This window comes from Homalodisca vitripennis, chromosome 6 (genome assembly GCF_021130785.1).
Source record: "Homalodisca vitripennis isolate AUS2020 chromosome 6, UT_GWSS_2.1, whole genome shotgun sequence".
Classification (NCBI taxonomy): Eukaryota; Metazoa; Arthropoda; class Insecta; order Hemiptera; family Cicadellidae; genus Homalodisca; species Homalodisca vitripennis.
This window is the reverse complement of record NC_060212.1, coordinates 41,354,954-41,379,228: the sequence shown is the minus strand read 5'-3', so window position 1 is coordinate 41,379,228 and position 24,275 is coordinate 41,354,954. Positions and strand designations below refer to the sequence as shown.

At 34.2% G+C, this 24,275-nt stretch overlaps 2 protein-coding genes across 3 annotated transcripts in view; one reads left to right on the top strand and one right to left on the bottom strand.

The window, feature by feature from the left end:
- Nucleotides 1-18,466, bottom strand: part of LOC124364311 (probable RNA polymerase II nuclear localization protein SLC7A6OS) — a 34,184-nt gene extending 15,718 nt beyond the window's left edge. Inside the window, exon 1 of one of the 2 annotated variants that reach the window (XM_046819687.1) lies at nt 18,354-18,466. In XM_046819687.1, coding sequence (XP_046675643.1) covers nt 18,354-18,362 — 9 coding nt within the window. In that variant the 5' untranslated portion in view covers nt 18,363-18,466. Of the gene's footprint in view, nt 1-12,664; nt 13,017-18,353 lie in introns of those variants that run through there. The other variant, XM_046819686.1, reaches the window with a different exon arrangement.
- Nucleotides 15,975-22,875, top strand: LOC124364312. Its single transcript, XM_046819688.1, has 3 exons — nt 15,975-16,533; nt 19,392-19,703; nt 21,333-22,875. Exons 1-3 carry the CDS (start codon nt 16,300-16,302, stop codon nt 21,711-21,713), a joined length of 927 nt encoding a protein of 308 aa, XP_046675644.1. The 5' UTR covers nt 15,975-16,299; the 3' UTR covers nt 21,714-22,875.
- Nucleotides 22,876-24,275: the final 1,400 nt, after the last annotated feature.

Sequence of the window (24,275 nt, the reverse complement as noted above, 5' to 3'; positions counted from 1 at the left end):
TATGATTTGTTATATATTTACCTACAGCCTTTAAGGTAAATGTCCAAATTTCGAAAGAACATCTAAACTAACATCACTTCCAATATTAAAAAAAATTCAAACTTTATAAAATAAAAAAGTCAGCTGTAGTTGTTTATGCCAAAAGGAACCAGAGTTCATCCCACACTGCTCATGAGTAGTCATTTTGCCACGGTTACACTACCAATGTTGGAGGACGAAGTAGTTTGCATATTCTTCTCTCACAGATTTCGCAAACTCACTGTGTTTTCTTCCTATTCGAGGAAGTGGATTAAAATGACTGCAATCCTTGGTTGTCTTCTCTCCAATCTCCAGGAACAATACTCCCATCTGGAGCTACGCTGTTCTAGGGAACCAGGAGGTGTGTATACATTTGCTGATGATTTGCTTTGAAGCAAAAAGTTATGTAAATGGACACAAGCACATGTAAACAAGAGTAGATTTTTCTGGGTCTAGGAGCATTGGCTTTCTCAGTACTCTAAAGACTGAACTGAGAATTCCAAAGGCATTTTCAGAACATCTGCGAGCTCGAGACAAGCGATAGTTGAATATCCTTTTTTTGCTTCCCTTTTCTTGGTGGCCTGGGAACGGTTTCGTTATGTGCTTATGTAAGGCGAATGCATCATCTGCCACAATCACATATGGGACAGCAAATAATCTTCCAGGTAAAGCTTCTTCCTCAGGTAGACTTGTTCTATTTTCCAAGATTCTCCACAAACTACAATTTTTAAAAACACCACCGTCAGATATTCGTCCTTGGCATCCAATGTTCACATAGATAAACGGAGTAATTAGAGTCTACAAGTGCCATTAACACAATGCTGTGGGTAACTCTTGTAATTGAAAAAAGTAGAGCCACTGTTTTCTGGAGCTTGTATCACAATATGCTTGCCATCTAGAGCACCGATGCATTGGTCAAACTGCCATGCTCGCTTAAAATCAGTTGCAATCGATTTCCACTCTTCTGGTTTGCTAGGGGTCTTTATATAGTCCTTCAACATACTAACAAGGGCAGAACACACTTCAGGAACGATTTGGGATATTGCTTTGCTTTGATACTTTAAATAAGTACATCAAAGAATGGTAAGAATCACCAGTTGCTAAAAATCGTAAAGTTATAGCCAAACGATCATTCACACTTATCACTTCTGCCAGTTTGTATTTTTCTTAGCAACCATGGGTCCTATCATGTTAGCAAGTATTTCAAAATCTGCATTTTGACACTCGTGTAAAGTTAGTGAACAAACAGCCAGCTCTCAAGTCAGTACGCAAGTCCTCACCACTATACTCGTACTCCTTTGCAACAGCTGCTGCCTCTGCCACCATCTGTCGAGGTCTAGGTGAGTTGATGAACACTAACGCCGCGGCTATACAAGCAAGGCGACGACGACGGTACAACAAATTATCGTTCATGTCTGTTCCATTTGATAGCTCAGCACTGACTGTTTTAGCAAACACTGAAATTTTTGGCCAAACAGTAATTTTTTTGTTTGACAAACCAATGTTTGACCAAACTTTTTAAAATGTTTGTCCCTGATCACCTCAACGAACAATATTTGTAAAACATGTTTGTCAAACATTTGTTCAGTGTGGACCCGGCTTTTAGATTGAATTAAATTATAATAAATTATTTTCAATGTGTTTATGTTACATTGCTTAAGTAGCCATGTGTCTAAATGCATACACACCGCTAGACGTTTTGCATAGAAAATTATGTACATGCTCGTCCCATGTTAAATTTTGATCTATTATCAGACCAAGAAACTTTTGTTACTTGAACTTGAATAACTTTATCATTAATAAAAATATTAGGTTTACTTTTGATTTTTGCCTGCCTTATTAAAAATGGTATACAATTTGATTTGTTTTAATTTTAAAGAAGGTTTTTACTATTTAAAAAATCTTTAATTAGTGATAAGCCAATATGAGATGAAGTTTCAATACTTTGCCGGAGACTATAACATTGGTATCATCAGCATAAAGACACACTGAATTATTGTGCCATACCACCCCAGGTAGACTCTTAAGGTAGCACAAAAATAACAGATGTCCCAAATTGGAACTTTGAGGGACACCATATTTTACTTCTTTGATATTTAACTTAAAACTTTCTTTGTATCTGATTTTGTAATGTTCTTTGTAATAATCAGTTTCAATGTATTGTTTTCTTTTTCAAAAAGATATGATTTAAAACATGACGGTTCAATTCAATATATCCCTAATTTTAAAAGTACATCAAATAATTTATGATGTTCTACACTGTCAAAAGCTTTTGACAAATTTAGAAAATTCTTACTACATTTTCCTCTCTGTGTATAAAATAAAAAAGTGTATGGATTCCATAAATTCAATCTACGCAGTAATGTTTGATCGATTAGATCTAGAACAATAATTTTGTGTATCTAATAATTGACTACTTTTAATATGTGAAAAATACTGGTTAAAAACTACCTTCAAAATTTTTGGAGAATATTGGAATTAGAGACACAGGCCTATAGTAGGTAACATCTCCCACAATCTCTTTTTTTAAACACTTAAACAAACAGCACAGTGTTAGCTAATGTTGGCACCCACACCACAGATTGTACCTTTGGCCATTGATACGTAAATCCTAAACGTTTACTACATTACAGTTTGCATTTTGTAAATTATGTAAATAGCGGTACTGTATGAGGGCAGTTTCATATGTCAATGCAAGGACAGGGAGATGGCAGCACTGATGTATACTGAGGCTACTTTCGGTTAATATCTTCTCTTGAAAAAAACTGAAAGTAATTCCCAGCCATACTGACTTGACTGTTTAATGCTTGTTTAAATCAAGCAAGTCATTAAAAAATTGTAATACCCCAATATAGTCTTCTGAACAAGGACAAAATGCAAGCACTTTAGTGAAATTCAGAATTCCTGTTGTCTCTGGATGAAACATGACTACTACACACCTTAAGCCCAAGAGAACAGTTCAAAAAAGGGTTTGCTGCACATTGAACAGTGAGGACAGTGTTTTAAAATAGTAAAAAGCTTAAAGAATGTCTTTAGTACAAAGTGATTTATTAGGTTAACCCTCTTCAAAAAAAACTCCTAAGTTTGTTTACATTTAATTTTATACTGAAATATACAATACGCTGTTCGGTGTATTTTCAGTCAATTAAATAATAGTATGATTCTTTGTTTAAAGTAAAAATTCATACACACACCAAGATATGAAGGTCTAAGACCAAAACATAGGGCCAGAGGTAGCTAGCTGCCTTTACCTTCACCCCCTCCCCTTGACCATCGCCTTCTCGTCTCATACTTCGGGATGACACGCTGTGATGCTGCAGGTGATGCCGACATTGATTTTCTTGATAGTATTCCACTTTTACCAGTGCTGGTGTGACATGTGATTGTACTTGTGACTTCTCGTGCTCGTAACTTGAATCTTGTGCAGTGACAACGCATGGGTTAATTTTCTCCTGTCAGGACTCAAAGCAGTTTTCGGGTATGTTTAATCTCTTTTCTTTCTCTCCCTTTTTCTTTGTTTTCTTTCTTTTTGTAACAGCAAGTTGTTAAAAGGTGTAAAAAAATGTTGAGGCATAATGATGAGGTCGCCTAAGTCATGGTTAAACAGCAGAGCAAGTTGTACATAAAAAACCCAAACACGTACATGAGTGGCTCAGGTTTATGAATCAGTCTTTTATCATCTCTGGTGGGTGCAGGTGAGTTGTTCAGTTGTTTTTACTTTTTCTGTGCAGTAAGGCATAGTTGGTGCTTGTTCTAGTCAATCTGGATCTTCAGGTTCATGTATTTTTTTATTGTACACTTTGTTCTGTTGTTAACGTTAATCATGAGTCAGTGGTATCTTTTGTTATTAGGAAGCTTGCACAGTTTTCTGACAAGAAAGAAATCCTAACAGCATGTTTTGGCTGTATATATCCGTATTTGTCCTATGCAGTTGCAATTTGGGGTGCTGAAACCACAAAAACGAAACAAACCTTTCGCTTGCATAAAAAATCAATTAAGCTGATTTTTTTTGGAATGAAATAATCTTATTCCTGTAGAGTGACTTTTTTTACTCATAATCTTTTGACATTTTTGGTATCTATATTCTTAGCATCTTAACTCTTTGCATAAAGCATAAGAGTATTCAACCTACCAACACTAACAGATATATTTTTGAAACTTAAGATCTTTAGTTAAACCAAAGACAACACTACTTTTTTTTAAACATACATATTACTCTGCAATTAAATTGTTTAATGAATGCCATTCCTCCACAGCTTTGGTTAGAATCGGATGTAGTTTTGTTTCAGAAGAGACAGAGCATTTTTAATCCATTTAGAATATTACAGTGTCAGATAGTATTATACCCATCTGTCTAATATGTAAAATAGTGATACTCTAATATCATATCTGATATTTACTATTGTTTACACTGTAAGCAGGTGCTTTTTAAAATCCAATCCTTATGTCAACTATTTTAATAGATAAATAATATTGATTGGATCTTTTTCAATGCTTAGTATATAGTCGGATGACAAAGATTTTGACTTATAAATGAAAATATATAGTAAGAGTTTTTATGTTAATGAGAGTTTGAAGTGTGCATGTATTTACATTGGTTAGTTTTATTCAAGGGATTTTACAAATTTCCAATTTTAACAGACAAATTAAGGTTTTCAGTTTTACTTTCAGAATAGTACAAATTTCAGAAAACTAGTCAATTTTTTTCTTGGTTTATTGAGTAACTGATTTTTTTACTTTGAAGAACACACAATCAGTCTTTCAGGTTGAAAGGCTCTGAATTTAGTAAAACGTACTACTACAGTATGTGTACGTTTTTATGTGTACTATAACTTGATTCACTTTTTCATATTCAACATAAATAGGATGTACATATCGATGCATACAACTGCTAAATGAAAATATTCAAAGATAAAAATTTCCACATGTTAATAAAAAGCCCTGTTAAAAAGCTTTAATTTAACTGACTACTATGGCAAATGATTAAAAATTATGTTATGTATATAATCTACTAATATAATAACAAAGGGTTAACAATAATTTCACAAACCTAAAACAAATGACAATACATTAACCACTTTATTTTCACAAGCAACTCTGTAAGTTAGTTACATTAATTTGCTTGAATCTATTATTCACTAAGATGTAAAAAGTAATTCTTCTTTAGTTGATTCTTCTTTCTTGACTTCATCACTTTCATCAGTTCCTTCACTAACCTTTTCTTTAACAACTGTTGGATTATTACTGAATGTCATTGTTTCTACCACTGCACCTTCGCGTTCTATCCAAATCTTGTAATCTTTTCTAACACCAAATCTTTTAATTGTTCCACAACGCGCACAAGTCCAAATAAGCCGTGGATCTGGCTTCTTCTTGAGTCTAACTCTGGCATTGTCTCCCGGAATCAGAAGAGAATTACAGCCTTTACAAAGTTTCCTTTTCATTTCTGGCTCAGCTCTTACCACTGCCTTCTTTGCTACATTTCTGAACACTGAACCATAATAAGCAGCCAAATCTTGTGAACCTCTTGAGGAGAAAGATGAGCATAAAGTTGCAGCTTGATATAAGAAATTCATTCTAGCAAAGGCGTCTTTTCCGACTAGCCCCTTTTTTGGAGCCATTATGTCTTCTTGGTTTTACAGGAATCCAGAAAACTGCAATAAAAAACACCTTTTAGGTCTTAATCTATTCACTATGCAATATTATTTTACTAAAGCAGCCTTTAACCAGCTTAAATTTTTTTTCATAATTTCTTGTATGTAAAAGGTGTGTATTTTCTTTAGCTCTGGCATCTTCTAGTCTAAAAGGCAAAAGATTTATATATTCTAAGGGGAAACTCTACATTTGCATATATAAACCTACTAGTACTGTACATTGTCCTCGAACTGCAACACATAATTTGCCCCCCTTTTCTTAGGACGAAGTAAATGATACGTAGCAACTCACAAGTAATATCTTCTATAGTAATATCATCCAATTTTTTGCAGTGAAAGAACTAATATTATACATGACGTCATTCTATATTGAACTTCCTATCAAATAATAAATAAAGTATAAAAGAAGGTATAGAATAGAATAGATTTCTTCCACCAACAGTAAGTATAATGATATTCCACCATGACCAATAATAATACAAATTTTTCATATGGTGATGGTATTTATCTGATAAACTAAATCCATTCTCTCGACTTTCCATACAGTTGTACGCAGGCACACATACAAACATACAAAATTTGTGGGATCAAGCCCCAGGATCACAACACTGCCATGAATATCTATCTCAAGTGTGTTCCAAGAACTCACCAACTAAATAAAGAGCACAGGACTACAGGTAGTGTTTTAGTTGGGTTTAAAATTTTTTGGATTGGTTTCTAAATTTAGTGTTTCGGAGGACTGTTAATGAGTTTGATCCCAGCTTAAGAAAGGAGGCATTCAGGTGCTGCTGTTCTATGCTGTTAGACTCGAAAGCACTTCCGAGCTCTTGTTTCTTATCTGTGAATATCAAGGTCCTGTGCCATACACTTAAATCAATAATTTATAGATAATGGTTCGTCTATTGGAGGAGTATCATCCATAATAAATCCCACCAAATCATAGTACCATAATACTTGCATCTACCTGTACTATTTGTTGTTAATTTATGATTTTGAGAACATGCAAAATATGACAAATTTATTGCTAAGAAAAAAAAAGGAAAAATCCATACGTCATATTTTCTGTAGGACGTTTTGACAATTTAATAACACACAAATTCCAAAAAACTTAATTTAGGCTGCATATTCTGTGTTATAGAATAAGTAAGAAAACAATGTACAAAAATAAATAAACTGCAAAATTGTACATAAATCAAGAAATACATTTTTAGAATGTTTAAAACTTATTATAGTTATATTTAATAGACTACTTTGAAGTTACTTAGGCTATTGATGATTTTCTTCCGAGATTTTACAGAACAAGTTTGACTGACTTTCTTGCACAAAAGAAACATTATTATAATGTCAAATTGAAGTTCATTTTATGCTGAACACACTGGTTTTTGGATTATTCTGATATCTTTAAAAATAGCCTGGCAATTAAACTTTTCGCAAGCCGCGTATTTTACTAAAATCTGCAAAACCGCCATTTTAAAAAATGGCCGCCAGGAAAAAACTATGGCTTGTAAAATTTTTTCAAATAGTGTTTTGTGATTGTCTACCCATAGGGAAATCATAATAAAAAAATTAGGCAAATTAAAAATGTTGAGCAACATGACCTGGGTGATTTGAAATAGATTGACCCTAACACAAAACATTCACTAGCACAAAATATTTATAACAAAAAGGAGAGAACAGTGTCTGTATCTTGAAATTAACCACACAACAAAATGTAACCTATTAGAAAATGTAAGAGAAAAATAAGTAACGAGATGCACAAGAAAATTGTATAATGACAAATTATACCAAAAAAAGAGGAAAAATAAACAACAAACAAACATCATAGAGGAAGAAGCTGTGGCCAAAATGATGCAAAAATACGGGTTAGTAAAATAACTCTTAAATTGGCTGCAGTACAATGAGTGGCATACCCTCAAATGATCTGTATTTATGATTAGCATGATGCCAATTCCGAGATTGGATTGTCTGCTAACATGTTACCATGGTAACAGGTTAATGGAATGTAATACCTCAACACTCTATTTTTAATAGGCAACAAAACACAACAGCAAATAATAACAAACAACAACAGACAAATAACAGTATCTCCCAACAGTATCAGCCATTACTCAAGTAGCATACCAGTACCGACCAGTAGGCGGCTGCGGTGTAACCGACCGGCTCAAACCAGTTATTGGAGGGGAGGGGCGAGCCTACTCCTTCCCATATTAGGCATTGAATACGATCCGGTCACTCAGTGAGTCACAGCGCTCTGTTCCGTACAGTACTGCCATGTGTGTGCGCCGCATTTCAATATGACTGAATGTGTTGAGCAGCGCATTTGCATTAAATTTGGCCAAAAACTTGGCCATTCAGCATCAGAGACGATTACTATGATACGGAAAGTTTATGGTGACGTGGCTGTGGGCGATACACAAATAAAAGAGTGGTTTAGGCGGTTTAAAAATGGCTGCATATCAATGGAGAATGATGACTGATCTGGCAGGCCTTTAACAGCCAGAAACGCTGAAAATGTTGAACGTGTTCGTGCAGCAATTAACGAAAACCGTCAATTAACAGTCCGAGAGCTGGAAGAAGATTTAGGAATACCAAAATCGTCAGTTTGTAACATTTTACACAAAGATTTAAAAATGAACCGTGTTTCAGCAAAATTTGTTCCTCGGCTGCTGACAGAAGACCAAAAGAAACTGTCGACTTGAAATCGCACAGGACAATCTGGATTTGATAAAAAGTGACCCAGGACTATTTAAAAAAGTTATTAAACTGGTGATGGATGAGTCATGGGTTTATGGCTCATCGACCCTGAAACAAAGGCTCAATCTTCACAGTGGAAAACTCACAAAGAGCAACGGCCGAAAAAAGCAAGACAAAGTCGAAGCAATGTCAAGACAATGCTGACAATTTTTTTTGACCAGGACGGCGTTGTTCATCACGAATATGCTCCAAGAGGCCAGACAGTGAATAAGGAGTATTATCTTGAGGTCCTAAGGCGGCTACGAGATGCAGTGCGAAGGAAACAACCTGAACTGTGGACAAGTCGTGACTGGATCCTGCACCACGACAATGTGCCAGCTCATTAATAAGAGGCTGCCAGCTCATTCTTCAAATCTTATTCAGCGTTTTTTGGTTAAACACGACATCAACCAAATACGACAGCCTCCCTACAATCCTGACATAGCTCCTTGTGACTTCTGACTATTTCCGAAATTAAAAATTCCTTTGAAAGGATAAAGATTTGACAATGTTGAACAAATAAAACAAAATGCGACAAAGGACCTGTAAGCCATTCCGCAAAATGAATTTAAGGAGTGTTTCCGGAAGTGGGAGGAGCGTTGTATAAGGTAGTGGCTTGTGGAGGGGAGTACTTTGAAGGGGACCAGATTGCCGTTGCCGCCGAGTAACGTCAGTTCGTGCCAGACGTCAAGGACGGATACTTTTTGGACACACCTCGTACACATGATTTAACTTTGTTTGAATTATTTTGGAACAATAATATTGAATTAAATTAAGTTACAGTCTTTTAAGATTGTATTATAGTGAAGCTATATTTTTATATGTGAAAAGAAATGTATGCTATATTTAGATTACAGGTTATATAAATTATAATGGTTTAGTTTTATTTTTATAAATTAAAAATCTTTACTTACACTACATTTGAGCAACGTAGTACTTCACTTTACTAGTAATTATTTTGCAGGGTAAACATGTCTGACAGCATTTAAACCGTTCTAATTGATAGTTCATTCAATTTTGGTTGTGGCCCCTTATCATACTGAAGTCCTTAAATTACTCAAACACAGTAGGTAGACCTAAGCGGCGGTAAGATGATGCTGACACCACAAGCCCAATCTCGAGTCATGTGAGTGTAAGAGGAGGCTTTTACATACATCAAAGTTGGATAATATATTGAATTGTTCAATAATAGCAATCGAATAACGAGTGTAGACCGCTTATTACAGTTTTCCCAACATATCAAGTATCGATGATTATAATAATCGATATAAAAAACCGGGTCTGCTTATCGTACTCTACCCACAGCCACACTTAGACTCATACTATATTACAAAATTTGGCAATTATGAGGTTAAAGGCCAACCTGGCAAATCACGAATTTGACGTTATCAACATATTTTGCTCACCCTCCTGAACAAAAATATATATATATATAGTTTTAGGTGGTGCAAATGACAAATAACATGGTTTTAGGGGGTATATTCATAACTAGTTAAGTTTTTTAATGTTTTCATGTTCTGTTTGTGTGTGGTGTATGGATAATCTGTTTACTTAAATGTTATCTGCAGCCAAGCGCTCCAGGGCAGAATTCAGTGCTTCACAAGAATATCGTGTACTGTATTTTGGATCGAGTGAGTGCGTGACAATCATGAATCAACCATCCACTAGTTCGACGAATCGTAGTGAATTGTGTCGGAATTGTAGAGCATGAGAGCATGTTCAGATTTTACGTTTTGACCGAAGCGAGATTATTTCCTTTTTAATACAACATGGAATTTTTAATAATGAGTGTGTTTGTTCATCTTGCGGTCGTGCCATTGAGACACTGGCAAGAAGTCAGGGCGAACATCCTTCGTTATGGTGTCCAGGATGACCATTTTGTCAGATACCTTACAGAATTTCCTTTTCAAGGCCAAATATCCCCACCTACATACCAGGCTCTACCACTTTTTTGTTGCTGCCACTCAGCTCTATCCAACAACACACTAATGGTAAGTGTTCTCTGTTAATGTCCATTTATATATTTTATATTAGGGTTTTTCATGATTTATTATTTTTTACACTTTACATAATTGCCTTTGCATTACATTTCAATTTATATTTCTGATCAGCCCCTCTAAAATTTTATATTTTGCTGATAGCCTAGGTACTATCTCGAGTGATGTTTTTCTTTCGTTCACATCAGCACGGACCAGCACCGGCGCGCAGCCCGTGCTGATGGCCGGAGGAACTTGTCTCAACTCAAATCAAATCAAATCAGCTTTATTGCAGCGACAATATTACACTGTATAGCAAACGTCACAAATTTTAATCTAAAATTTTTTACATTCATGCCACAAAATTCTCATTTACACATACAATTTTACACTTATGCACCTTTCATCCTTCGCCAATATATCCCACTTTAAACAGCAGAATCAGTCATGTAATTGGGCGGTCTCCCAGTTAAATGCCAAAAACTCCCCTGCATTATAAAATGCTTGTGACACCAAGAGATGTTTAAGGCGCCTTTTGAACGCCTTGGGCGTTGGGGAATTTTTTATTGAATTTGGCAGTCTGTTAATAAAATTAATACCTGCCTGCGAGGGCAGGTGTTCAAAAACCACTGTTCTGTGGCTTGCAGTTCGTAGTAATTCTCTACCTCGTGTCTCATGCGTATGTATGTCCCGTCCTCTGGTTAAGGCACACTTATACATACAAAACAAAGCGGTTTCTAAAATGTACAGACACGGGAGAGTTAACAGCTGTAATTCCTTACCTCGATACCAACTCGATAACAACTACATAACTCGATACCAACTAATTAATTTGTAGCCCGATAACGTCATCACAAGGTTGAATCATGGTCATAAAAGGTCACTTGATGCCCGACGTGGAAGTACATGGAAATATTGCTCCGCGCGTGAACAGTTGTTCCATTTTTTTATGTTCTAGAACTTCATTATTTCTCATTTCCACCCCGTCAAACCTTATATTGTTTTGTTCTGTAGGACAATGCCAATAAGTTAATAACTCGTATTTTGCCTCTCCGGCCATTACGGTATTTATTTACATTAGCGTGACCATGGAAAATGAACTTTTTTAATGGTTTGGGCATTTATAGCCAAGTATTATTATCACAGGTGCATATGAACTGGGGGGAAAGTATATTATTGTATTATATTGATGCCTTTCGGACATTATTGCGTTAAGGAGCAGGGGCATCACGTGATCTGGGATTCGACTTTTGCAAGCTTGAGTTAATTCTTTTTTCTAAAAGAGCAAGCAGTGCGCAGTGGGCAGGCATCGTTGACAGGATTAACGTATTAGTCAGACTCGTCTTTACGAATTGCTTCCACGTGAGATACCGAACATCCAACACAAAGGTGTGCCATTACCACTACTGAACTAGGAGGATAAGAATAGACGTGGAGGAACAACGGTAGTTCAAAATGGCGTCCATTCTTTATTTGACCAAGTAATACCAAACTGTCAAATATGGATAGTGTTGCCAGAGGTACGATACCTAATTATCGTAAAGGTAGGATAATTTCATTGATTTTATGCGCCGGTAAGATACACGATGGGTAGTTATTATCGTACCATGAAAGATTTTCGACAAATTTATACAAGTAACAAACCAAAAGATAATTATAACATAATTTATTATACGAACATAACATACTTTTTCATTAAATGTGTTTGGTACGATTATTTTATATGAAAGTACGATAATTTCTCGTTGTTGGTATAATAATCGGTTTTTAAAATCTGGCTATACTGAGTTTGAGCAGACGTGAAGTTATAGGAAACTGTCAAAAACGGAGGTTTCAGAGGATTTAAAAAAAATCGTAGCTCCTTTGATTTTCGTTGCCGACGAATTTTATCTTCAATATTGTTTTCAGGAAAAATTGTAGTTTTCAGGAAAAAAATATGAACATACCTTTCCATGGTCACGTTAATGTAAATTGATACCACCATTACTTTTACAATTACCCAAAACTTTGACCTGTTGTTAGGCCTATGGCTATAAACGTAGCTTTTTCTTCCATGACGTTTTTACAACTCCCAGGTCGAGAACCTCAGCTCTAGAGAATATACTATTTTTTACATAACCAAACACATCAATAAACATATTTTACTTAATTTGATAATGAGTGGGCATTACAAAGTTAAATACAAGTTGTCTCTGAAATAAACATAACCTGTGGAAAACCATCTACCTTTGAAATAATACTTTATAATGGCAAGAATGATAGCAAATGTTAAAATTGACTCACCTGATTATCAACTGTTGCAGCGAACTTGAAAACAGAAGTTAAATTATCACTTTCAGTCTTTCTCCTTTTGCAAGCTAAAAGTAATGCATCAATTGGTTCTTCATTACAATGGCGTTTAACACGTACAACTGCCATAACACTAATGTTAGGAATTGCCTTCTAAAAATGTTTGAAATAATATAGACACACTTTTCTCCAATGTTTATTCCTTCCAACTCAGTAACTGAAACGTGCTTGCTTCGCAGTCAACTTGATATAATCCCACTCGCTTCCTCAAATCAACACTCACACAGTCAAGTAGGTGTAGGATTAGTATTAGACGAATAAGTATTAGGCATTTCCATTTGTCAATCATCTCATTTTCTTTTTCCCCGTTTAATTTACAAAAGAAGGCTTGATAACGTTATGAAGCCCTAAGGTGCACTGCTTCTGTAATGCGAGTTTTTCTCGTCAACCTGGTAGCTCGTAGTGTTGCTCATGTAATATTATTAGAAACATTACCTTGTAACAAATAGTCTACATATAAGCGAGATACGTAACGTTAATGTTGACTGTGTTATCATATAACAACATTGATGTTAGTAAAATGTAATATTTACATAATATTACTTTCTGACAATGCTAGACATTAAAGTCTTACTTAAATAAATTCCCCAAATCCAAATCTTTAATTCAGGCCAGATATGAAGGTTATAAAATTACAATCCTCATATTATTGATTCGTCCGCATTACTATGTGACTCAATAACTGAAAGGACATTGGATGTTTTGGCTGAAATTACTAAGATTTGGATGGTTAAGGAAGGTTTTAAAGATCTCCGATAAGCCGATATCTGTAGAGCTACAAAAAGACGACATCTCTAAGAACGCTTAATTGGTTTATCATGGCTACGAAACGTACTTAGTGGAGATGAGGCAAGTATTGGCTTGTACTGTATGTAAACCAAAAGTAGGTATGTTGGTATATTGTAACCAAAAGATAGATGACGATTTATATAAATCCATTTTGTGTGGCATTACAGAAAATAATATCACATTAACACAAGATTTAGCAAACTAAAATACTCTTTTTATGGCTCAAATAAAATTACCAATACGCACGTCCTGTTTAAATACACTTTTACCTAAATTTAAATAAATACAATACACTTGTTATTTATTTATTTATGCATTCCAATAGTAATAACATTTTTAATAATGGTTTTAATCCAGTATGCATGTATTTTAGTAATAGCTCAAGAAGATAAACATTACTAAATTAATATAGGTACTGAATTATCCAAATAACAATACTAATCAATATCTAAGCATTATCAACCATCACGCGATACTAGAATACCAAAAAGTGCAAAATTTAAAATCAACTGAAACAATCAACAATAACAATCAACAAAAAGGAGATAACAAAATAAACGGAATGACGAATGCTTGAGTGTAGTAGTAGGAGTCAAAACAAACCATCCTCTAACTCTGTTAAGGCGTAATGAGCTACATGTTCCTCCTTTATTACTAGTTTGAACTATTCAAGTTCAATTTGTGAACTTCTATGAGTTAATTATTAAACATTTATGGCGATTTAAAAATGTCACAGCAGAAACTGGAAATGTATTCATTGTGGAGGAAAGCCAACACCCGGAACTGGAACATTAACGCCACCCGCATGACGAGTGTTATGATTTTGGACTTCAGTTCTTCTGCAAAGATTGACAACGTTATTCCTGATGAAAAGTAGAGCACTAAAACATTCTGCCTAAAGACAGACAAGATTCCTAAGCCGGCAAAAAATAGTTTTCAGTGTTCTAAATAACCGGCTGATTTAATTATCCTGATTGCCTTTTTTGAAGCATAAGTATCTTATCAGCCCCCCAGAATGTCGCCATGATATCGGATTACAAATGAGAAGACTGTGAAGGATAGCGTAATGCACAGCCATCAGATAACTATCGTCCAAGTCTTTGTAACTACGCAGGTATGGAACTCTTGTCAGCTTCACAACACATGTGATCGATGTGGGGATTCCAGGTCAACCTCGTGTTCTGCCAAAGTTACAACAGTTTCACATTCCGGTCCTCTACTATGTCAGCAATCTATTAAGTGAACTTAGCAGATGATGGGTCTTGACATCATTTAGTTTGAGACTGTTCCCTTCAGACCAACTCCCAGCCTCGTCGAAAACGGAGCCACCTATTAGAAGTGCAGCCTACAGAGTATGTAATCTTGCTATCAATATTTCATCTACGAATAGTAACTTGCATTGGCCATTCAGGACTAAGAAGAGCAAGCAGCCCAACACAGATCCCTGAGGAACACAATGAGTGAGGTAGCGAGCACGAAATGAGTATTCTTCTCGTCAATCGTAAAAAAAATTGAAATTTCTCGTTTAAATGCCACGAAAATCATATAACTGCCAAACACTCTTGTGATGTTCGTGGCCGGTGGTAATAAACTGGGTAATAAAATTACACCAATTAAGGAAAACTATTGGACTACATCTTGGTCGGGAGGACGCGGGTTTCACGGACCGTGGGTAAAACTGGACTGAGCGAGAGCACTCGCAGCTGGAACGGTAAGGAACGTTGGCGGGGAGAAGTGGCGTGACCTCAGTAGCCAATAGGATTTATTTCAAAAGGTATGGTCTCATATGACGTCACATACATGTAACCGCCAACGGCCAGATTGACAATCAACATTCCTATCTTAACAAATATATTTTAGATAGCTGACTATTTATATTGGATTCAGATATGTACACCACATTTCCTCCCTTCCAAAGTTGAAAAACACTGCAAAATAACACACTACATAGTTTATACTGGTAATACTGTAATATTCACTGTAAATTCCGATACTGGTAATCGGAATAACTTAATTTAAAATCAAAGGTATTATTTCAGATTTTAATTGCGTCATAAAAATACATTTGTTTATCAAAGTACGATAAAATACCCTTACTATCTAACAATGCTATTAAATCTGATATTGTATTCATGGTTGATTCTATCATATATTAATGTTATGTATTAAATAGTGCATTACACAAACAAATACATTTCCTTTCAAGAAGCCTCCATTTTAATTATTTTCAAGATGACAAAACTCCCTGATATTTTAAAAGGAAATTTTGGGAAGCGTATTTTTCACCCTTCTTTTCAAACCTTCCTATGTCACATTTTGGGGACAGGGACATTATTATTATATATAAACAGTATGTAAGAGCTATCCTTGACCTTTGAAAAGGTCCAGATACTCTGTGGATGCTATGCAGCTTTATAACTTTAATTTACTCTTTGGCCCATTCTGTTTGTTTATTTACATTTTACGCACGGTTGTTAACCTCCAAGTTCAAGGTTCCAACCCATATTAGTTGAGGCATAGGCCTATGATGTTTTTGTAAACCATCTAATGTATAAAATAAAGTATTTCAAGGTTAAGTTCTAATGTAAAATATATAATTATTTGTGCTTAATTCTGAACATCTAAAAAGATGTTTGTTTTATTACCAAAATGTCAATAACGTGAATCTCATCATGAGTTAACTTAGACTAATTTAAAATAAGTTTTCTAAAAATACAGATTTTCTAAAATATTGTAGTGTTTCCACCTCTTAAATATCATAGGTTAAGCACTTTTTCAAAATGATAAGTCGTAAATACAAATGCATTTTCAAATTATTGTTTGTTGTAATATTAATTTTATTATTGATAATATTGTACTCTTTACAAAATAACGATGACAAATTTACATTTGATTCCTTTAACAATGTCACTGGGTCACCATACAAAATCATCCCGAATACAGTACACTACATAATATTTGGCTCTTCGTCACTTAATTTCATTTCTTTTTTATCAGTGGTTTCTGCAATAAAGGTAAGATTCTTTAGATAGTGTTTCCTTGGTTAATTCTTTTTTATTGGTAATTGTTGCCCAGGTTTAGAGACACAACTTTCCGAGTAACATATATAAACTACTGTTGTTTATATCAACACAAATTTTAATGATAAAAGTGTTTAAAAGTTCCAGAAAATTACTAATAATAACCCAATTTCATCTTTATTGACTTAACATCAGCAACTAGAGAGTTGGTAGGGGTATGGTTGAGGTATTTAACTATGAATTTGAAGTAAGCTAATAAAAACTCACCTAACCTAACTGTCAATCTTGCTAAAAAATTCCGACCTACTGAAGGGCCATCTGCCCTAACCAAGGGTTGACCTGCCTATCCGAGAGCTAACTGGCCTACCTGAGAACCAACCTGACTACCCAAGCCAACTACCGTAACTTCCTTGTTTCATGTTTGGACACCCTACATTTTTTCTTTCTATATTAGTATTTACTATTTCTGAAAAAATTTAGTCCAAAAAATTAGGTATCTGTAAACTGATTAAATACCTTGTATTCTAGTACAGTAACCATTGACAGTGCTGTTGTAGACGTAGTTACTTTATCGGTGCCTTCAGTCACCTGGTCGTAAAGGACTTAATCATAATTAATGAATGGAACTCGAATGTCTGTAAAGTTTTGATGTACCAACTCATTCAACACTTATCATCTATACAGACACAAATCATATTTAGTTAATCAGCAATTGGTAGGAAAGGCTTTAGCTAATCACTCCACCATTTAAACATTTTAAGTATATATTTTGTTTTCTAAAACTGATTATTTCATTATAAAACTGTTTTTATTAGGTACTGTTGTGTTTTACAAAAATTATGTTTTATACCAAGCGCTTTTTTAACTTTTCTGTAGCACAATTGATTGGTTACAAAAAAATTGTTAAGTCTATGTAAGAGCCAAGGACAATATGAGAAAATGATATGTATTTTGGGTACTTTGGGATTATACCGACCACACCCAGACATGAATCGTTATTTCACATTTCGTTTCTACTGATTACTAGATTAGCGTAGAACAATATTTCGTCAATATAAAACAGGAATTGTCTTATCGCAAACACCTCCCCATCCTCAGACAGAGGTCAAAGTCGAGCGTCTAGTAGATAACGTGATTGCAGAGTCTCGCCGCCCGTTCAGCTGGTGCATCGCTTTGTTGTACTTCCGTGTTTTACCTCTACATTTCTCCAAACACAAAAATTCAACAAAAACAAACATTTACCAAACTAAACTTTTTATTAAAAAAACACTCAAAACTTGTTTTTATTCTTGATCACATTCCGCCACCCAAAATGCGAGTGCCTCCGGCCATCAGCGCGGGCTTCGACAGCACCTTCGGTGCTGCCCCGCGCTGATGTCGACGAAAGAAAAACATCCCTCGAGATAGTACCTATCAGTAAAATATCAAATTCTAGAGGGGCTAATCAGAAATATAAATTGAATTGTAATGGAAAGGCAATGATGTACCGTGCAAATCACGTGATGCCGCGCGGCCTGCCGTAATCAGGATTCTCGAGAAAGATAAGATAACAGCGACAACAATACCGATCACAATACCTGGAAATGCTTGTAAGTTTGTAATTTTGTAATTGAAGAGTTGTTTTTTTTTCGTTCTATCATGTTTGTTTCTATAAATTTCTATTTTTGTGTTCTTCATACTGGTGTGGTCGGTATAATCCCAAAGTACCGTATTTTGAAAGCATCAACAACCTGTAATATTTTAAAACTAGTAAAAATGTTACATTGATCACTATGTCATATATTTTTTAATAGTATAGAATACATTGCACTTACCAATGACATAATATAAATTTGTTAAACTGTTGTATAAGGATCTAATTTCAAGTGATAGTTTATTGAATAATTTCAATTACTAGTAATAATAACATTTTACTGTCTCAAGAATGAAGACCTGTATTTATTAACTTTATTTACAAACATGTCTTACATTAGGTGCAACTAAGTCAGCTTTATTTCATCTATAGTAATCATATGACTACCTATTAAATATTTTGTTTCCAAAGGCTACATTAAAAACACACTACCAAGTTATTAATCATACAAAACTGATTATACATTTCACAAAGTGTCATGATTCTGAGATTAGTAAAACTTATTCTGCTATAAGAGATAAACCACAAAAAATTAAATATACTTGACCTTTATAACAAGAACATTACACTAGATAGTTTTGTAAAAAGTCTGTAAGTTCTAGCAAAAAAAGTCTAGCAGAGTTCTTTGTGTCAGTATGATACCATGCATGGATGTATATATAAGGGGGACTCAAGCCACCCCCCCAAATTTTGAAAGATAAATATTAAAATTACTCCTCGTAGTTTGTTTTAAGCTAGAACATTATGAGTTCTTAAAGCTCAATAATTTTTCGAGTGAAGATTTCTGATCCCTTATTTTTCGAGAGTATTTTATACTTCCTAAACCACCCATTGTGACAGCCCCTCCTCTAATAATTTTCTAGATACGTCACTGCCATATAGTACATCTGATTTAAAAACATTTGTCATTAAACTGAACATCTAAATTTTTTCAACTAAAAAATACGTACCCCTGCGTCAGCCTTGCTGTGATTTAAAACGTAATTACTGGTAGAATAATATACTTAAATAGCTAGTCCCACTGCCTTGAAAACTTGATAAGTGACACTAAAAACATTAAAATCAGAGCAAATTATTTTGCAGCATCAGTTGTGATCTAACCATTAAAATACAAAGAGTATAAAACACATTACGTTTTCTTATTGTACATTGATCAGATCAATATTTTGTATCTAGTATTACTTATTGGTTCAAAGTGGTCAAAATGAAATGTGTCTAGGTTCAGCAAGGAAATATATGGATCCACTGTGACTGCGATGAGCTTTCGGGTCACTACTGGTCTCTGATCATGTCGCTGTCAAGTCTCTCGAGAGTACCAGTCAAGGTGAGCTCCATGAGGAGACCCACCCACGTGTACGGCCAACCGCTGAGCTCGGTGTACCACTCGTCTGATGTGGCTCGGATACAGGTGCTGATGGAGAGTGGTGGAGTGTATCTGGACACAGACATGGTTGTGCTCCAGCCCCTGGACAAGTTTCTACATTACGAGATGGTTGTGGGCTGGCCGTACAAGGAATATTTTGGAAATCAGGTAGATAACAAAATAGTTTTTTTTTCAAATCAATTAGCTAATCAAATGTTTATTTGCATACATCGAGAATATAAATGGCGTCTGTCCATTCATCATTTGGATTTTTCTATAAATTTCTTTACGGTATACAAAGGTCCCTTAAGAAGCCATTTCTTGTGCTCTTGAAGCTTCTTAAGGCTATTTCTGGGACTGCAACTTCTTTAAGCGAGGTTTTGGTTGTTGCTTGGAGGTTTTGTAATTTTCGTCCGGCATTTGAAGATCTTTTTTTGGACAGTGTGGTTCGGTGTAGTAGGATATATACCCTTCACTATGTCAAGTATTATAGTGGTGGTGTCTCTTCCTCAAAGAGGGGGGTGGGGTTTACAGAATAATCTGAATGCAGAGGATGATTATGGTAATTATTTACAGAGATTTAAATTATTGGCAGCATGATTGTTGTGGTTGGAGATCTGCTAGGGCTCTAATTCCTGTTTTCTGTATGACAAGAATTCAGTTCAAGTTAGTTGCTGAAGTTATTCACCATTCAGACGGACCATATTTTATATGTAACTCTACAACAGCATAGTAAGCAGCTTTTATTAGGTAGCTGTTATAACATAGTAAAAATATTACTCCACTGATATACTAGTCCCAAAAAACTTCCTTAATCAAAAAAATGTTATACCAAGGGGAAAATAGGTTTTCATTAAAATTTTTAACGTGAAAAATTACTGAATGATTTTTTGTTGACATCAATCATAAAACAAAATGTACATTAATTGGCAATTAACTCACTGCTAGAATAGCCTTGACGGAGACATTAGAAAACTACAACACAAATCTGGAAGCCATAATTGTCTATTTTAAAAGGCTAAAGTGGTTTTTAAATGTTGCATTTATTCCCATCTGACTACAGGTTATGACATAATCTATATACCATTGCTCTTAGAAATATATACAGAGTATTGTTATTTTTATATAAGATACTTGAGGTTGACATAAACAAATAACTTTGTAACAAATTATAAACTTTGGTTAAAAGTCACATTCAGTTGTCGCAGCCAAACGAATGATAAAGTTTTGACTGTTTTGAAGTAGTTTCTTCCAGTTCTCAGGAAATTTTTTCCTTATAGTTGGCAGCCCTTAGGGAGTGGCAGGATAGCTTTTGTTGGTGTGTTGTCTACTGTTTTACTCTACTAGTTCAGTGTTCTTGCCAAAGTTGAATGTTAGACTGGCTAACTTTTGAACTTACACAGTTTAAATATAATGTTAATTTGTACTTATCGGTCATGTCCAGTAATATTTAAGAAATAATTAGTTTAAAATTGTGTTTTAAAAAATAAAAATATTATTAGATTTAATTTTTTTAATGTTATTTAAAATAATCCTTAAACTTAACAATTAATAACGTTATGCGGTAGCATAAGGTATTATAGTTCAATTTTTTATCATTTTAATATGAAATTTTACTTGTGTATACAGTGCAGTTTTTATACAATTTTTCATCAAACGTTCAAAACCGTCGTTCTACAGAAGAATTCCAGTTCACTGTTGAAAACGTATTGCATGTAGATACTATTGGTGTAGTTGTCACAATTTTAATCCTGTCTAATAAATTCATGACAAACTCAGCAATTGATTTTGTCTTAGATAATGATTGGACATCCGAAGGCAAGATTTCTACAGAAGTATCTCGAGAGCTACAGGCGCTACTTGCCACGAGAGTGGTACTATAATGGGGGCCAGGTGCCGACGGAGCAGATTCTGATGCGGTCACCACACCTGGTACACCGAGTGCCGGAACTGTTCGGGGTGCACAACCTGGTGGATCAGCTGTACGGCACGGCGCAGTGGACGGCGTGGCGGCGCTACCATGCGGTACATCTGCTGAGCAGGCACCATACCGATCCACAGCATCTCAACGAGACGACGGTACAGCAGTATGACCGGCCGTTTGGTGAGATTGCTCGATGGGTCCTGTATGAACTCAGTCCGACCTTGGACGTTGAGAGAGCAACTTGGGTGGAATAGCACCCCACCGAGTTATAAATGTTGTAGAAAATTTGTAAATTTTGTAAATATTGTTATTTTAAATAATTACGAAACCGAGAACTTAATATATACAACTTATGAGTCTTAACTCTTTTATGACGATATACATTTTGTAATTTTTTCTGGCACATACTTTTGGAATGGCTAATTTCTTTCTGAAGGGTGTACTGAAGAGGACAAAAGTAGAAAAGGGAAAATGAAAAATGTATTAAAATACATTATAAGTATTCTATTATTGTAGTATTATTGGTTGGAAAATAAGGATAAATAAAATGATGTAATAACATTACAAAATATCAAATTAGCACTAAGTACATGTGTTATGCAATGAGTAAAAGGTGTACATGACGTAACATATTTGTTGAAAGGTTATGGGAAGTACGTTAGAATAAGGATTATAGTTTTATGATGTTTTGTGACTCAAACATTGAAACAAAAACATGACCATGTATAGCCCACATTGGTTTCTTGGACAACGCAAATTGTGGGCTATACTTGTCCTAAAAGATTTAATACTACATATTTTTGTTGATACTCATTGTCTTTCCTGCTAAACTGCACATTCCCTATTTAAATGTTTTTTTATTCAATTTAATTGAGTAATAATTCTTTTCTATTAGTGTTAGAATTTAAATATGTTTTATTTATGGAATGAAAAGTCCATTGTAACCACATAGGCAAAGATAATTCTATTTGACAAAATGCGTAATTTTAATTTTTTAACATTTTTACAAAAGTTATTTTAGAATAAATTCATGTATTAAATAGAGTTTTTATTGTTATAGAGCCACTTATTTAATTTTATATCAAGACATTAGACTACTTGAATGTTTAATTGTGATTTTAAGCTTATACAGTTCTTTAAGTAATTATTATCAATTCAAATGTAAATCTAAGGTTGGTGAAAAATGATGTTTGAAAAGATTTACTTATTTGTAAATTGTTATAAAATATTTGTATTCATATCTTATAAATTAGTAAAAGCGTTTTATAGCATAAGTTTATTGAATATAAATTACTATGATGTGATATTGTCATTTTGAGGTTAAGTTATGGGTGGTTTATACCACACTACAATTACGATGTTTTTTACTATATTTATTTATTTATTTTATATTGCAATTAAAATATGTTTACACAATTCTGTTTATGTATACTCAATGCAAACCCACTAAGGTAAGTATTTAATATTGAAATAATTTATAACTTATTTTTCGTATATCAAAATATAACTTCTTCATCTATCACTCACTCTCTATCTTCAAATTCTGAGGACCAAAGTAAGTACTGATGAAAGTTTGAACTTGAACTTTATGTAATGTTCTTACATAAAGAAAGATATCTTCAGAATTTTGGACTATCAGAAAAATGAATTATAAATTTTATTATAAATGATGAACTTATCACATTCACAATGACGGCTTATTTCAGGACTTTTATATTTGCCGTAAATATTTTCAAATATAATGGCAAAAAACCGTTATCGTATTTTTTATGTTAAATCTAAGTATAACAAAAAAGTATGTAGGCTTTGCACTTTTGCACCAAAAAAGTTTATATGTTTTTTTTCAATTTTTTTCCTTGTCCCCCAAGGGGTACATAACAAAAATCCATTTACCTTAAAAATTAAGCAATCGTGCTTCTGACAGGGTACACAATAGTCTGAGGTATTTACTTAAGCACGGGATCAAACAATAAAAACCAGTGTTTCCCTGACGGCAAACCTCCATCTAAAGCTTAAGTAGAAGAATTTCAGTTTGAAGTAGGAAGCATAGAGAAAACCATTCTTGAACCCAAAGAAGATATTTTTACATTTCATTACTCCTCCCATGCGTACCATCGTAGTGATGAGTAGGTAGAACTTGAAACTGGAGTTCTCTGACCCGTAGTATACAGAAAAAAATTAAATATTACGAAACCACCTTTCCATAATCCCCCTTCAGAATTATCCAGGCATAAATTAATTTTCAAAATGAATCAAAAGTAATACATACTTTTTCTGTTTTTCTTTCATCCACAATTTTGTTTCTGGAAGTGTTATAAGTGTTAATATAGAGCATACTTACTTGCTATGTTTGTCGAAGTAACCCTTATAATATATTATGCTTTAACCTTATTCCAATATAATTTAATGTTAAAAGTGATTAAAGAAATTTTATTCACTAAGTTATGGGTTCTAAGAGACAAAATAATTAAATTAATTAAGTTCAGGATTTTTTTAAAGAATAGAATTTGGCACTGTTTCTAACCCTTCAAACTCTTCTGCATAAATAAAAAATAAATTTCTTCTGTTGAGATATACAAGTAACATCTATTTTTAAAATGTGTTTATTTCACTCAATAAACTGTGTCCAAATGAAATCTTGAGAAAGTTTCTTTAGCATGCATATATAATTTTTTTAAACTTGAAAGGTAATGTATATACTACCAATATTTCGCTTGCATATGCAATCAAGCACAGACACCAATAATTTGGTGTAAAACTACAACAAAATAAGATAAACTAGATTCTCCACATAAAGAACTACAAAGTCATTAAAT